The following is a 17981-nucleotide window of genomic DNA, read 5'->3' as shown; positions in this document are numbered from 1 at the left end:
AAAAAAAAAAAATCTAATACATTTTACTGTTCAGCTGGCAACAGTAAAAAAAAAAACTTTCACCATATTCTAATCAATATGTGGTGTTACAGCAGGTGAGATATAATAATAAATGGAATTGAAAGGAATTAGGGAGCCTGGAACTGATTCGGTATGTTAATCAGCTTCATACTTGGTATCCTGTAAACAGATAGTTGTAAAGGAAGATTTCACTTTGCTAATGAGTTCTATTCCATTCATACTTGCCATCTGAGCATTACTGTAAAATACCATAAAATACTAGTCTGCCAGCATATTTTAAAAAAGCAAGCAGTTTTCAACACACTGTTATTAAGCTTTTGGCAAACCTATGTAAAATATCATCTCAGATGTGGAAGAGTTTAAGCAGTTGGAACCTCTGTTAATTCAGAAGTAAACTAAAGTAAAGGCTTTTTATCTAAATGTTAGGTTAGGCTTATCCTTTGATAATACAGGAATTTTTGTAGTGGAAGGGTAAGTCTAACATATGAGAACAGTATCAAAAGCCTTCCCAACATCTGAAACCAGACAAGTGTCAGTCTTCGTAAGACAAACATACAATGACAGCAACTGGTGACTTGATAATGGATTTAAAATTTTCATCTTATTTTTTCTATTGTAAGCTTATAAACACATAAATTTATACATTCCAAGTTGCTTTGGAGACCACTAAACAAAAAATTATGTTTGGTCAGTCTCCACAAGTTTTACTTTCTTCCCCTTCTGTAGATTTTCACACTTGCATACACTTCATTTTTTTCAAACATAAATACATGTAAAGTTTTATTCAGCCAACAGAACAAAACTCACCTCTTCCTAAGACACAAATAGCCATTAAATTTGATGAATAATAAGTAGAATGGAACTTTAATAGCTCTTGTCTTACATCTATTCCTTCTTTGGTTGGTCTAGTTTCCAGTGTGAGTTTGTTCCCTGTAACATAAAAAAAACCCCTTAACAGTAGTTGACGTTTATGAATTTACAAATCAAAAAGAAAAATACAAATTAATAGATCTGCTTTCCTCCAGATGGATGGTAATTTTAAAAATAATTACTGTGCATAGTAAGTAAACTGGATCAATACTGTCTCAGCTTATCAAAGACAAATACTCTCGATCTGCACATTCCTAAAAAAACGAGGATGTTTTAGTCTTCCAAATTAATCTTTTTAATTTGAAAGGGTTATTTCAAATCAATGCAAGTAAGCACAGGCTCTAATTAAGAAAAAGGTTTTTCTTTGCCACATTTGGAGTAGGTTTTACTCCCATATACACACTCCTGTCATAGGAATCACTGTGTGAAATTATTTGTAGCATTGTGCACCACAAATTACAGCCTAGTATATTAAATTAAATAAATAATTGCTAACTTACAAACATGATTTGTAAATTGTGACTGTTCAGCTTCTGCTTCACAAACAGCTGAGCTGTTGCTGCAGTAGAGGAACACAACTAGAGAGGAAGAGAACTACAACTCTCCCTGAATAAGCCCATAAGCAGAAGATACCAAACTTTCTCCATTAAGTTATCTTCCTGTTAATTAGTGCAATCTTTACATCAACATCAAGCTTTTAATAATTTACTCTAAAGACATACTCTACATTTATAATCAAAGCAGAACTTGTGTTTAATAAAGGTAAGAACTCAAAATAACAGAAAAATTAAGAGTCTATGAAGAGCACACTGGATTTTAATCAACTTCACTTTTCACTACTACACAGACACGTGAAATGGTCAACAGAATCTACTCACCACAACTGCAAACTAATACTTTGTCTGTTAACTTTGAGATCAGCAACTCCCTTAAGCCACAAACAGACCAGGTATAGAAGAGAGCAAGTGATAAAGAGGAAGAGTAAGGCAAGAAAACATAGCACAAGTTGACTTGTGTGTTTGTAGGAAAAACCGCAAGAAAAAGAGAAACGACAGGGAGAGCATGCCCGCTATGCATATATGCCCAGTGCACAAATCCTACAGTCACAGATATAATACAAATCAATGAGGCAAAATTAGCTACATAAATAAGTATATTGTCCAGATGTTTGGTGATTAGATACAAGTCTAATTACAACTGCAACGGTCAACAAATCATCACAGAGGCTGCCTGAAGCAATATATTGCTTTAATTTTCAAAGTTTACATATGAGTGAAAGCAAGGATTCTTAATGACACCTAAAAAGGATAATCAGGGTATTATGTTTAAAATATTTTTTCTATATTCCCCACCATCTGCACACAAATGAAATGCAGAAATTTTAGATACCCCACTGTGTTTATTCCTGTAGAGTCAATAGAGGTAAAAATAAAACCAAAATAAAACCAAAATAAAGGTTTAGCTCAGTAACTGCGCTGTTACAGTACTGGCGTACATTAAGAGACAACAGTCAGAAAACACCTTGGTGATGTAGGAAAATGGACACTAGACAGTGCAAAAGTGCCCAGGGGGCACTGTTGAGGGTACTGATGGAGAAGAATTATCATCACAGGCATTAATTCAGGGACATGAGTGTAGGGTATCTGGGGACAAAATGCACATTCTAAGAAAAAAAAAAAGTAAGATTAAGGTGCATTTGTTTCTCTGGACAGACAAAGAGTAATAGAAGATTTGCTGGCAAAACAGGCTGCACAGCAACAAGGAGTGACCTGAAACATCAAATGAAGCTAGCCATTCCTATATTCTGCTAGACTAAAATCTCAGCTGGTCAAAAGGAAACAATAAGAAGGATGCCAACTGCAATTGTCATGAAAACCGTATTACAGTTGTCATCTCTTTGGGTAAATAAAAAACATCAAAGCTGGGCTCTACATCTGCAAAGTTAGATCTACAGGTAGGCTATGTGCTATTTCAGAATCAGAGCCTAATCTAAGAAGAGGTCAGTGTGACTCTTGCTACTGAATTTGAGCACATTTCAGGTATTCTCCCCATGAAAACATTTCACTTGTGTCAGCTATAAAACCTTCTTAGATTGTAGAAAACTATTTCTGCAGCTTCCACTTATGTCTTCTGAGTGCTATATAAAAATTAAATAATCTCTTCAGTAGCAGAGATTACAGAACATACACTGGATGTTTGCCTACCTATCAATATGTAGTTCCCAAACTTTATTTTCAAATTTACCTGTTTGGAGAATGCTGTTAGTGTTTCCCTGGTTCAGACTGCCTCTCTTTACTGGTGAGCAGAGCAATACATGCTCTTGTAGCAGCTGACTACCAGCCCCTTAACTATGCCCTCCATCAACAGGTGCAAAAATATTCTTCTCTTTCTTGAGACAGAGGAAGAAACCAGCCTAATCCCATTGTCTACCCTCCCATCATCCTACTGTACCCAATATTTGCCTCAACTATTCATCCAGCAAACTCACCCAGTCACAAAACACATTCAGGCTCAAGGATTAAATGATGAAGTGCATGAATTAATAGCCCTGTTACTTCAATAGTTTCAAAAATAAATTCATGTAGAAAATAACTTCTGTGAAAAAAAAAAAACCCATGTGGTTTTGACTGTAACTATGGAATCTTATTTTAATGCTTTTAAAATTGAGGTTTTGGGGTGTTTGTTTTAAATTGTTACTAAGCATTCTGTGAATAATAAAGCCTGAAAAAAAAACTATGGCCGTAAGATTGGTAATTGTCCAAGACTGTTTTATCTATCCATCTACTACTGTTGTGCTTTATGCTTAAGATTTTGCTTTTATATTCTTACGCAGTAATTTTCATGTTACTTTGCTGATCTTTCTGATTTGACCTAGTCACTGTCATCTAGTCCTAATGCAACACTAGCTAGCAAAAAGAGCATGTGGCTAACAACAATTTAAACACAATTCACTCCCTTTGTTATGCACAAAGACTTAACAGTACCAAATTATGAAAAATCCAGTAATTAGAAAATGGCATTCACTGAAGTAATTATCAGAATCATAAAGGATGCTTCATCACTGTACTGCAAGTCTTGGATCACTCTGTTTCCTATGTTTTTGTCTAGCTGTTTGGTCTATGATGTGGAAAATGTGATAAAGCACCATAATAAACATGTATGAAGAGGAAGAAAAGGGAATTGTTTCAGTCTGTGCTTAACAATTTTATATAAACAATACTACTATGTATGTTACACAGAACTCCAATGGATAGATAATTATATTCTGACAAACCTGTTCCAAATTTACTGAAGGGATGATTGGGGTTTCCAGTAGCCTTCTCCAATTGAAACAACCTCCAGGCATCATTCATCAGATTCTTCTCGTGCTCAGAATCAACAGCATTCACTTCCCTGTCTTTGCAGCTTTCATCAAATAAAGGACACAGGAAAAACTGGGCAAATCTGAACAGAAAAATTTTAATTCAAGTCAAAAGTACTGTACATAAATGGTAACAGAAAAGTATGAAGCTTGGTAGCTCCTAAAAACAGCTGAATATATTATTTTTTTAATGCAGAACTTAGAAATTCTGTAACAGTTTTGACATTGATTCACTCTATTTCTCAATTTCTTTATCTAAAACACAAACAACATATTAATCACATAAGGTACTACAAGGGTCAATGCCCTTGCATCAGAATTCATACACTGAAAATTTCTACTGTTTTGAAGAGAGGGTCTTAATCACACAAATCAAATCAGTCTTGTCAGACATCCAGGGAAAATCCAAAGGGAAAATCCACTCTATCTCACTGACTACACATCTTTCAATTTCTGTCCCCTCCCACAAAAAGCAGGGAATTCAGTGAGTTTCCTTTACTAAAGGCATCCCAATATATTTCTAGACTTCATCCTTCTGCTATCAGTGAAATAAGGACCCTATGGGAAGCATAGTACTTGATTATGCAGTTGAGCATTTGCACAACATATATTCATATTCTCTGCCCCACATTTCCAAAAATATTCAGTGTAAACACAACCTCTGAACTTCAGAAATTCTACCTCAGTGAAGAACTCTGCTAGCTGAAAAAAATCTGAGCAAAACTTCTGAACTGAAAAATATCTGGTATTAGTTTTAACAAAACATAGTGCTCTCAACCCTTTAATATCGTAATGATAAAACTATCAAGAAACTTTTACACAATTTCAAATAGCACCCATATAACAAAAAAATCAACATAAAAAGTGTGTTTACCTGTCTAGTGCACCTTCTAGATGTTCATGTGACACATCGAAGTAATAGTTGGTATGTTCTCCACTTGTGAAAGCATTTGAGCTCCCAGCATGCTCACTAAGAAACTGGCTATATTCATTCTCTTTTGGATATTTCTTGGTTCCCAGGAACAGCATATGCTCACAAAAATGACTAAGCCCAGCAATGTTGGGGGGATCAGACAATGATCCTGCAGGAAGAAGAATTTCATGTAACCATTCATAAAAAGTAATACTAAAATGTTAAGTCTTTTAAAGTGCTTTATATTACAGTATGTTGCTTCAGACAATTATATCAATTCTGTAGATGTAAACAGACACTCACCCAGCTACAGTCAACTAAACTCAATCTTAAAAAAAAAAAAAATTTAGAATGAGTAGCTGAACCAATTAGTGTCTCATATTGCCTCTCCAGATAAGCCTGCATTGCCTTATAGAGACAATTTTTCAACTGAAGTCCATGACTCATAATCTGTAGAGACCTGGCAGATCACAATGTTGACTTGTATACCTTGACTTTAATAACTGCACTGTGTTAAAAATCAGCAACTACCAACTGCAATTAAGGAGGTATTTATCCTGTGGTTCATAGGACAAGTGATAACCTGTAATTGCCTGAACACAAGCAGCTATTGATGACCAGCTAGTAGGTATGAAGGGAGACAGATTAAAAGACAATAACAATGTGCAAGAATGGATGCCAGAAACATGGAAGTCTGAGTCTGGCAGTCCTGCTTTGGAGTGTGCAACGATGTGCAACGGGAGAGTACAGATGAAGGCAACAGATACATCTCCTCCAGTGCATGTGCAGGAACTGGATGCTGCAGTTGACTATTGCTGTCACAGTACCTAACAAAACCTCATCCATGATCCTCTAAACTAGATAATGATTTGTGACAGCCATCTCCATAATAAAAAAGACCATAAGTTTTCAAAGTTACTCTACTACTTCTGTCCTAACACCAACAAGAGCTCCCAACTACAAACATGGCAAGAGGATGCTTAGGTAATGTGTGCATGCATCATACTTTCCAAGCAACTGAGAAACTACACAAGCTTGAGAAATACCTCAGATATAAGAAAAGGTTTCCATTATTCCAAAGAGTCAAAGTAACTGCCTTCCCCTTCTATTTCCAGTATTTGTTTGTATACTTAAACATCACTGGAGTTAGGGAGTGTCTTTCCAACTCCTCCAGCACTACAGCATTTTCTCATCTCTACACATCAACAACTTAACATGAAAAAAAAAAAAAAGCCTGACATGACAGATGGAGCTGTCTGAAATAATTGCACTCACAACCGCCCCTTTTCTGCTTACGAAAGATCTTTCATAACATGAAACTTAATGGTTAAAAGAAGTCTTTCTACTGACTGAGCTACACTTGAGTAAACATATAGTAAAATAAAGTAATTTAATTAGCTCTAATAGTTTTCAAGTTGATGTGTCAAAGAATTAAACAAACTCTAAGTTACAATAAAAGGCTAGGCTGCCAAATGGATACCACTCCTGTCAGTTTATTTGCAATTAAGATACCAAAACTTAGAGCATTTTAATAATGACATAATGAACACAACATGCATTAAATACCTATGTGCACATCAAGTGCTGCTGAAGACTTATCTGTGGTGGGGTCACTAATGAGAAGAGCTTTAATGCCATTTGCCAATTCCAGGCCACGATATTCTCGTTTATCCTCAGGTGATTTGATAATTTCATTTGTTATTCTCTTAATAGCTGGATTGTTCATTTTGTTGTTTGTCTCTTTCTGAAACCTTAAAGAAAACAGAAGAAATTTCACTTACTATTTTCACTTAAGTCCTGCTAATATTTTAATGTTATGTTAGAGAATAGCTGGTGATCCTGAAAGAAATTTAGTTCTGCGCAAAACTCATAAAACTGGCCTAAAAGTATAGTTCAGATCCTGAGAGATATTGCTGTTAAAAAAAAAAAAAATCCTGAAGGCCAAGCAACTTGATAAAATCATAGGTCAGGTAATTGAAGGTTTCAAGTTTCATACTACCAGTAATTAAAAAAAAAACTTAGTAAAGAAGTATCATCCTCTTCTTCAATTATGATAAAAATGAAATGAAGCATACACGTGCTCTCTCAAGTATACTTTCAGGCTTCAGGAAAGTATTTCATGTGTCTGAACCAGTGCTTCTATTATGAATGTTGTAACTTTGTCAGATAAACAAAATTTTACTAATAGACCACTGGATTTGTACACTCAAGCAAGAAAGGGTGACATCATTTACAATATTGCCATAAAAATACAAACACACTGCAGAATTGCCATGATAAACAGGAATAGACTATCTCACATGTTTAAACTTCTCCTATTAGTTTAACGGACATACTACAAGACATGCTTCTTTAATCGCACAATTCTGAAATGCCAAGAAACTAAGTGTGATTCTGAAATTATAAACTCTGGTTACTCAATTTGTTTAAATACCAAGTGAAAAGGTGAGACATTCAGTCTTGGATATTTGGGGAGGTAGAGTAGAACCACTTGGCTGCATGTTAAACAAAACAAACAAAACACACCAACACAAAAAAAACCCCAACCAAACAAACAACATACACTCACACACACACCCCAAAAAAGCAAACCACAGAAACAGGAAATCAGAGAGCTACGCTCTGAGCGAATCATGCATTGTATTCCTGTATATAAGGGCCACTGAATTCTAACCCTGTTTTACAGGAAGGGCTTTAGAGCAGGGCCTGTTATACATATATAGTACCAACCAAACAAAACATTTTCCTGTGGTGAAATGTTGCTTGCCATATTGCCAAGTAACCTACTACATGAGCTTCATTAGTCATTGTTGAACGAATTTCACTTACAAAGAAAACCAGATGCGAGTCTAACTCTCCACCACAACACATACACAGAGGCATGAGAAATTCTGTATGGTCCTCTCGGGATCACATAAATAACAAGGAGTTTCACAATATTTATTTTTCCATTTTCAGGTTGTACGGTTCAAGGAATTCCATCCAAGTTTTAAGACTACATACAAGCTTTAAGCCCATATGGGATGTGGAACATGAAGGACTGCACAGTTCTCAACATACTTATTGTTTCAGGTCTTCAGTAATGACATTTTAACTAACTAGCTAGCATACCAACTGCATACTCAATGTTACCAGATACACAACAAAAAACTTCAGAAATGAAAATCTGTTTATATATTTTCAGTTTAAAATTACAAATGAAAAGGGGAGTCAGCTAATAAAATCTCCTCCCTAAAATACTGTAAGATTCTCAAAACTGCAAGCAGTTCTGCAAACTACCGTCCCTCTGGATTATCTTCTTCCCATTTATTCATGTGATTCTATGATATAAAAACAACAGCCAACTTGAAGCCAGCAGATGCACAGTCATCACTGTTAGTGTTATATATTACAATGAGGCTGATAAGGAGCTCATTATTAACAGTGTGTTAAGGATAGAAAGTTTATGCACGTAACGCCTACAGTAGAATCAGTGAAAAACAGTATTTCACAAACAGAAAATTAAGGTTTTACCTGTAGCAGAGTGAAAGTTTGTAAGACTGGATTTATGCTTGAGGAAGGAGATACATATGCAAACTAGATGACTAAAAAAAAAGCAGTGAAGTAAGCATTAGATCTTCAAATACTTTTGAAAGAAGTGAAGAAAGACGACTACTTTGGAACTTTTAAATAGACTTAAGTTGTAACGCTCCCTTGTATGAAAGAAAGCAAAATTACAAACAGGAATTATAATCCAAATAAAAAAATAGAAGCACTGAGTACAGAACGCATCAATGAATAATCAGAATCTGAACCTAAGCAAGAGCCATAAACAACGTGAAGTAACTTTTTTAAAAGTGCAGCTCAATGCATTTTAGAAGGAAACACTTCCACTAGCAAAACATGGTTCTCACACTACAAATTACTTTCAAAAAAAAAAAAAATGCAATCAAGCGTAGTCACTAAACAGTAACTGAAACGCTGAATTTAAATGTCTACGCTCTTGTTTAAACCTGTCATTTATCCACTAGTTTAACCCTGCTTGGAATATCTATGGGCTTTCTTCCTCTGAAAAAATGCAGATACCATTCAAAACCAAAGTACAGCAAGTATGGCAACATCTGTGTTTCTATGCATCAACAGCACTGATATAATACATGTTTATGATTTAAAAAATGCCTCCCTGTTCGGAGTCCTAAGCAGGAATTATCATACAGAATCACAGAATGGTTTGGGTTGGAAGGGACCTTAAAGACTATCTAGTTCCAACCCCCCTGCCCTGGGCAGGGACACCTTCCACTAGACCAGGTTGCTCAAAGCCCCGTCCAACCTGGCCTTGAACACTGCCAGGGAGGGGCAGCCACAACCTCTCTGGGCAACCTGTTCCAGTGTCTCACCACCCTCACAGTAAAGAATTCCTTCCTTCTATCTAACCTAAACCTGACCTCTTTCAGTTTAAAACTGCTACCCCTCATCCTATCCCTACACTCCTGATAAAGAGTCCCTCCCCATCTTTCCTGTAGCCCCCTTTAAGTACTGGAAGGCCACTATAAGGTCTCCCTGGAGCCTTCCCTTCTCCAGGCTGAACAACCCCAACTCTCTCAGCCTGTCCACATAAGGGGGGTGCTCCAGCCCCCCCATCATCTTTGTGGCCTCCTCTGGACTCGCTCCAACAGGTGCGTGTCCTTCTTATGTTGGGTGCCCCAAAGCTGAACACAGAACTCCAGGTGGGGGTCTCATGAGAGCAGAGCAGAAGGGGAGAATCACCTCCCTCGACCTGCTAGCCACAATACTCTGCTAAACTTGAGATACTGCGTAAATTTTATGAAGTGAGAATACATACTACTTTTCATAGACAAAAATCAGTAACTAGACTGTTGTTACTTGTATTTCACTTGCACACAATTCTATTGGATTGACAAATACAAGTAAGAGAGCAAGGAGGTGTCTCAATTTCCTGATTTCACCTCTGCTAAGGAACGCCTATCACTTGGTTTTCAGCTAAAATATTCCATCTCATTAAGATACTAGTTGATTATCATAAGATGCATATATACTATAAACTTCTCAAGGTTTTTTTTAAATGTTATACAATTTCCTTGTCATCTGATATCTCCTTGTTATTTCTACACCACATCATTAAGTCACAGAACTTCACTGTTTGTTCAGATGACTCATCTTTCCAATGTGATTCACCAAATTACGCAGCTTCTGTGAAATCTTATGAGATTTCAATTGATGTCTTACGAAGCTGTACACCTCCACTTCATTTTATCATTCCCTACTTCTGCCTCCTTCATAGGCTACCTCCAGCTTGGCAGTCAAATTTCAGTACAGGAAAAACCTACCATTTTCAAAAGGTCAAAATCAGTAATTAAGCCTTCAAACCAAAGACTTAAACTTGTATCTCCATCTTCATTGTTATTTCAACGGGCATTGTGAATACAATATTCTCTTCAAATGGGTTTGCATGATTAACCCACATTTATTTCCCTGCAAACTAAATTGCAGTACCAGACAACTCATATAAAAGCAAGAGCAGATCAACTATGCAATATTCCTGGAAGGCAAGGCATCAAAAGTGCAAGACCAGTACCTTCCTGCTTCAATACTGTTCCTCCTGGTCATATGTTACTACAATACAATAGCTAGAAAATTTCATTTAAGATAAAACATTCATACAATGACTTCTTCTTAAGGCATAAACTGTAAGACATAATATAAAACATTCCCTCATATGACTGCTTTTCTGTGCAACTTCTAAGTTCTCTAAGTGCAATTGCTTTATAACAATACCATGTTCCATTCTTTCAGACAAAAATCCTAAAACACCACAAACCACTTTTTGATAACAGAACTGCTTTTGATCATAGGGAAAAGAGTTACAGAAAGAATTTTATATTTCTTGTAGTTTTTTGAGAAATAGCTTAATTCCTGAAGTCATGGTCAGACACTGTCCTGAAGTACATGTGCTGTATCTATTTGCTATGCTGTCATTACACTGAGCATTGGATGCTGATGGTCACTAGCAAAGAAATTCATCCACTAACTGGACACTTCGTGGATTTTTTGCAGAGCTAATATCCTAACAAAAACATCATTAAAAGAAATAGTCATACTACTTTCACAAAACAGAAGCAACAGAGAAAGACCCAATAAAGCAAAGACAGCAGGAACAAAGCATCACTGTGGCACTGGGAATTCTTCCACTGCCTCAAAAATTACAGGTGGCAAGATGACAGAGCTAGAAAGAAAAAGAGAAAAGAATAGGGATGTTGACCTGAGAGCAGTGTCCCTATTCAATGACTAGGAAATACTAAAAAAACTAGGAATATTAAAAAACTAGGAAATACTAAATACTACTATTCTTCCTCCTTATCAAAATTACTTCACTTGTACAAGTAAAGTATCAGTTAAAACAGATGCTGAATTTTAAACTGTAGCACTCCGAAGTAAAATTATATTCTACTTCTTGAGGCCCCGCTTTTGTAATGATTTCCAGCCAAGCAGTCCCTCAGAACCAGCAAGGCTCTCTGGGGATGCCAGCTTCCACCTGGAAACACAGTATTACAGAGCAGGATTAAGTGATATATGATTCTGCCTTACTATTTTAATCTTTCAAAGTTATTTTAGTAAATTTACTTTAATTAAAAATTAGCCAGTGTAGTCAAATCTAAGTTCAATGTTTGAACAATTAAAGGACTGTATTTGAAAACCAATTAACAGAAACTCCTGAGAGTTGTTTCAATGCAAAAATGTAACTAGCTAATAAAAATATGACCCCCAAAGCACAAACTCCAAGGCACTTTTCAAGATTTTGCCACGACAGGCTGTACGTATTTAAGTCAAATGCTGGTACACAGGTCTGAGCCAGATGAATGGCTGTAAATCAGACTGAAGTAACCAGATGAATGGCAACAGCTCAGCAGATTTTGATGCTGGCTTTCAATTTATATCTGTTGCCTTAAGATTTGGGGTTTGCTGGAAGGTTTTATGCAACTGAACCCAAATACTTCTATGGACACACTTGTGGGTCTTACAGCTTACATACCTGAAGTTTACACTGGTATATACTAGAATCTGAATTGTTGCTTGTTTTCAACTCATGTTTCATCTGTCATTTGAATACACTTGATACGTTATGCTGACTGCAATACCATCTTTATTCAAGTTCTGTGTCTTTGAAACTATACAAAAACAACTGTAATGTTCAATCTCACATTTTGCACCTGTTCCAAGTTCTGTATTTTATATACATTTATTTTTTTTATTTCCAAACTTAATTGCCTACCATTTACCAGAGTGAAGTGAAACCTTTGTTGAGTCAAAACCTCTCTCAACTCTGTCCTGCAAAGGAGCTACCATTGATAATGACTTCTCTGTATTATTTACTAATCCATCTTGGTTTACAGTTCTTAGCAACTTATATGAAGATTTCTTCAGCTGCCAATGCCTGGAGTGAAAGAAGTGCTGCATGCTTCGGCAGGAGTCCTGGTGCTGCAGAACCACCAGCCAGAGTTTTCTCACCTCTCTTACGGGAGTGATAGCACTGAACTGAGTACTCTGCAGAAGCCCATGAACTTCAGTTGCAAGCTCAAGGCTTTGCAACAATAAAATAAATCTCTGTTCTTCCACAGGTCTTCACCTCACCTCTTTGCCTCTTGCACCTACCTTTCAATGGCATTGTGACATCCTTGTATGTGTAACAGTGATGTTGCCAGTAACTCAACCAACAATCTACCTCCTCTCTTAACTTCTCGATCCACTTGCTATAATTAAAAATTATTTTTTAGACTAAACTGTAGACAGTATAGTTTTTTTCCTAAAAATCAGACAAATGTTATTACTAAGTTCTGTGACCACGAATGTAATTTTAAAAAATAGAGCACAGAAAGAGTAATCTAAAAAAAAAAAAAAAAAATTTAAATCAACCATTCCCATAAACAATACTTCAGACTATCCACCATTCTTTCAGGTTACAGGTTCATCAGTAGACAAACCCAGCAATCCTTCTTTTACACATTTAGATATTAAACCGGTACACATTATTCAACACCCATAAAACATCAATCTTCTGTGAATTTATTTGTCACGAAGCTAGAGAATGTATAAGATCCCAACACATTCCTGATGCTGATCTAAATAAATCTGATTGCATACACAAGCAGATAGACTGCATAAGTAGAAAAATTGCTCAAAATGTTAACATGTTTTATCACTTTTAAACTCATCAGGAATTCAGCATACTACACAAAAGCTCCAACTACAAGGACCCACAATGATTTAATCAGTGCTACCAAGTTATTAAGAACAACTAATCATGCCAAATCAGGCAACTTTGAAGATGATGAATATTTATAAGGTTTTGTTACGTAGTTCATTTCGAAGAAATTCTGAAGTCTTGCTACAATTAAAGCATTTTCAGAATCTCGGTCTGCAGCTTTTTTGCCAAGTCTGTAGCTGATGCGTAAAATTCCCTCCTAACGATGGAAGTCAGGGCAGATGCTTGTCTCGCTCTCATTCCCAGAAGGGTCCAGCTTCTACAGCTTCTAGATGACAGCAGTAAAACTTGGTCTGCCACAGGTTTTACTGCCAACGTGGCAGTAGAAACACCAGTGTACAGGAATTACCATAGCATTAATGAGAAAATACCACATGTGAACTTGGCAAAAACAAGGACCCTAGTAGCTTCACCTGTGGGATCAGGCCCCAGCTGAGTAATTGGCCCAAGTAGTAAAATGACGTCTGTTTTCAACAGCCTTGTGTCAGTCAAACAGGATGAGATATACAATCAAGACACCATAAAGCTAATTTACTGCCCTAAAACTACAGTCCTTAACTTGACCATTCCACAGCTTCCAAAGCACCTGGAAAAGGTCAAACAAAAAGGCAGGATTTTATACAATCTGATGTCAAACACAGCAATAAAGGATAACAAGTTTTTAAAAAATTCTAAATCACTTCAGCTTACTTTTCTTATGTCTTCAAAAATTGCCCCAAACAATTCATCAAAACACACCCTCCAGGGTAAACAAGTTTTATCCCAGTTCACCAGAAATAGAAAACAATTGAAATTAACCTTTCCCTAGCACTTCTTTGCTTCATTTTTTTACAAGACTGCTGAAAATTAGGCAAATTCCAAAAGGGTTTTGAAGTCTTTCATTATTTGAAAGATGGTTCTTTCTAAAATTTAAGTAAATTTATTTGGTTTTAATCTTTAGACAACATGACGATATAGGATCTTCAGAATTATTTCACAAATCTGGCATAGAATGTTTGCTTGCATTGTTATTTTCATCAGAGTCTCAAATTGTGTGCTAAGAATGACTGATAAGACTAGCTTCTGTGTTGCATGACCAGCTGCTTGAAAGTGTACTTTAGTCATTTTCTTCAGAAATGTACTCATTCATTCAATTAATTGCTTTATGCATCGAATACTTGCAAGTCAGTGGTTCTCATTCTCTCTTCCTCCCTCTCTGACATTTTTTCTCCACCACCCTACAGCTGCAGGGCTTAGTCCACAACCACAGTGCAGCAGTAGTGTCTAGCACATGGCCCTGCACATGCTGGGAAATATAAAACTGGATGCTACAGGAGAGACCTCTGTGCTTTATTCTAACTGTATTTTGATGTGTATTTCATACATTTTAGCTGCAAGTAGCACATCAGATTGCCCGCGACTCTTTGTAAAGCCAACTCACTTAACACTTTATGCTACCATCTGTCTCATACCCTCAAAAAGAAAAACTTGTGAGGTCTGAATTAAAAAAAACCAAGATGAAAGTAAAACTTTAGTTATACTGCATAACAACAAGAAATACACAGAAAGATGAGAGAACTGGCAAGAAGATCTGATCTAACAACAAAAACAGAAAGAACTTTAGGATTCTGAATCGTGAGAAGTACTGTAATCCCACATTAAAAGCAATTGCTTATCTAACACTAGAGCTTTGACATAACCAACAGACCTAGCAGTTTACTAGAGTCAGCGGTGTGTTTCAACAAAGTCCTAGCTATTTACCTATTCTGTGTTTTAGTTTTTATGATTTTGGACAATTCAATTCTAGTTCTACTGTTAACACTGTAAGTAAACTTTCAACTCTACAGCTTTTTTTTTTTTCCATTTCCATTGTTCATGCAAGCTACAGTTCTGACACTCTGAAAACAAGTTGCAGAAGGTCAGATCTAAATAGAAAAGCTACAGTGAAGCAACTTTCAAACAAGCTTCATCAAAACCCACCTTATTACATACATACAGTGCTATCTCATAAGCATATTTTATCAACTTACAGACATCATAAAAGCCGAGAATGTAAAGACGCTCACTGACAGACCATGCATATACAAATACATAAGTAGACACAAATCTGATCAAAAAATCAATTCCTCTACAGACATTTTTTAGCACAAACTTTTTGGTTCCTGTCTTGTTAAAAGACCAATGTATCAAAATTATTACAAAAGCATCTAATACAATAGAATATATCAAAAATATCAACCCAACATGTGACCTCTCAAATGTTCTGACAGTATTTTTAGTAAATGACTTCTACAATAACCTGCAATGACCCCTAGCTGGAAGCCTAACACCTTCCAGTTCAGTGAAACACTGCAGGTAATGAAGTTTTTGTCCCTTCCCTCTTTCTTCTTCTGGACCTAGCAGGGTAGGGAACTACTTTTGTATTCATGTGCAAAATAAGTTATATCCTTGAGACTTTGAACAAAATCCCAAAGGTACCGTTTCATTTAAGGGATCAAGCCACGGACTTACAAGCAACTGAAGACAGAAAGGAGAAAGGGAGCAAAAAAGCATGGAAACATGCAAATATGAACCCTTCTACGGACTTCCCAACTAGAAGGTTAAAAATTATGTGAGAAGAAAAAGTTAAAGCTGAAAAAAAAGGTGGAAGGATGAACAGAATTCAGAAATGGAAATAGGGAACATGTAATTCAAAGAAGATTCTTAATTTTCACATGTTCGCCATCTTAAAAAAAAAAAATCATCCCATGAAAGCACTATGTCTGTAAATCCTAATTCACAATTAAAATTAAACAGATGACTAAATCATGGTTGTAGGTAGTATGAAAACATAACAGGCCCTACTCACATATATAAAGTTAAGTCCAAATACCGCATAAATTCACATGCTTAAAGAGGAGTAATCTAGCAGGAGAAACTACAGCCTGAGAAAAGCACTGGCTCCGAATATACTTTGTGGATTACCTTTACAATACTGAAGCATACATAGCAATTATGAACAATAACGGTGCATCCGAATTTTGACACACGAGCATTGACAGCATGAATCATCATAACTCACTTTCTTTTTTTTTTCCCTGAAGGATGCTACTTCTGACGTCTCTTACTTTTGCAGTGTTAAATATAGGCTTTGCTATCAGGATAACAGATACAGTGTTAAAGAAAGAAAGAAAACAACGTAGCCTCTTCCCCTTACCCAGCTCCTTCCTGGAAAAGCTTTGCCGAGTTGTTACGCAGTTTAACTTGCCCCTGAAGTGAGCCGTGCCAAGCCTCCCGCCCGCTCCTCCCTCCATCGAGGTTACCGACTGTCTCCACTGGAACTGCTATCACACACACACACGAAAACAAGACCCACACGACGCCAGTACTGGACAGCTCGTCACAAACTAAGAGGCTGCTCCCATCAACTTTGGGTAACTCTGAGGGCAGTTTCTTTTTAAAGAATTCAAACATTTTAAAAAAAATTTATAGCTTAGGAAGACGTGACAAGTTAACCAACATGAAAATTCTGGGTTGTTTTGAGAGGAGGGGAGAAAACAACCAACAAAGCAAGCCCAGCGGGCACCTAAAGCCGCGCCATAGGCGTACGGCTGATGAGCCAGCCAGCTTTATCAACGGAGGCGCAGCTGGAGACACACGGTCACGCCAGCCGGGCCCGCCGCGCACCGGGCTCTCCCGGGCGGGCCCTGCCGGGGGCGGGCAGGGCAGGGCGCAGGCCTCCCCGGCACACACGGGCCCGCCGCCCCCAACTCCCCCACTACTTCCCCCTCGAAGGCTCCGCCGCCAGCCCCGCGTGTCCGCGGCGGCGGCCCGAGCTCCGCTGGCTACCCACAGACCCGGGGGCGAAGCCGCGCTCGGGACAAGGCGGGCGCTCCCCCGGACGCACAAGGTGCCCCCGCTCCGGCCGCGCCGCCACCTCTTACACAACACAGCGGGGGTCAGGACCGGCTCTCCGACCTCACGGCCCCTCACAGGGTGCCGGGACACGGGGGCCTGCCCCGGGACACGGGGGCCTGCCCCGGCCCACCCGCCCCGGCCCCCCGCCGCGCGCTCACCGTACCCGAGAAAGCTCCGCCGGCGGCACTGAGGGAAAAACCGGGAGGCCGGGGCAGCCCAGGGGCGCGCTAAGCCCGACAGAGCCCGCCTCAGCACAGGAAGCAGCCACTGCCGCATACCCCGGCCCCGCCGCCAGCACCCGGCCTCTCCCCGCCACTGCCGCCCGCCCCGGCCCGGCTCCGCTCGCCTCAGCACGCGCCGCTCCTCGGCGCCGCGGCCGCCGGCGGCGCCATCTTCTCCGCCCGCCTCCCCTCGCCGCCTGGCCAATCCCTCCCCGGCGCCCTCGGGGTCCCGTCCGCCCTCCTCGCCCGGCGGGGCCGCCGCCGCCGCCCAGGGCCTAGCGGGGCCCGTACCTGGGGGTGCGGGAGGCTGCCTCTGCTGCCAGGAGGGCCGGGGCTGCGGCTGCGGCTGGGGAGGGGGCAGGGGGCCTCTGGGAGGAGGCGGAGGCGGCGGAGGGGGTGGGTGGCTGGGCGGGGAGCCGGGGCGACACTCGCCGCGGCGAGGCGGGGGGGCCGGGGAGC

General features: G+C 38.9%; 1 protein-coding gene across 7 annotated transcripts in view; it reads right to left on the bottom strand.

Moving 5' to 3' along the window:
- Nucleotides 1-17910, bottom strand: part of IDE (insulin degrading enzyme) — a 69217-nt gene extending 51307 nt beyond the window's left edge. For 2 of the 7 annotated variants that reach the window (XM_074830957.1, XM_074830958.1), the window contains exons 1-5: nucleotides 17465-17715; nucleotides 6732-6916; nucleotides 5127-5334; nucleotides 4166-4335; nucleotides 829-951 (exon numbers count right to left, since the gene is read on the bottom strand). In XM_074830957.1, coding sequence (XP_074687058.1) covers nucleotides 829-951; nucleotides 4166-4335; nucleotides 5127-5334; nucleotides 6732-6916; nucleotides 17465-17577 — 799 coding nt within the window. In that variant the 5' untranslated portion in view covers nucleotides 17578-17715. Of the gene's footprint in view, nucleotides 1-828; nucleotides 952-4165; nucleotides 4336-5126; nucleotides 5335-6731; nucleotides 6917-16600; nucleotides 17438-17464; nucleotides 17718-17813 lie in introns of those variants that run through there. The other 5 variants (XM_074830955.1, XM_074830956.1, XM_074830961.1 and 2 more) reach the window with 4 other exon arrangements.
- Between the last annotated feature and the right edge of the window lie 71 nt (nucleotides 17911-17981).

The sequence above is a fragment of the Strix aluco genome, chromosome 7 (genome assembly GCF_031877795.1).
Source record: "Strix aluco isolate bStrAlu1 chromosome 7, bStrAlu1.hap1, whole genome shotgun sequence".
Lineage (NCBI taxonomy): Eukaryota > Metazoa > Chordata > Aves > Strigiformes > Strigidae > Strix > Strix aluco.
The sequence above is the reverse complement of the archived record's forward strand: the minus strand, read 5'-3'. Positions and strand labels throughout refer to the sequence as shown.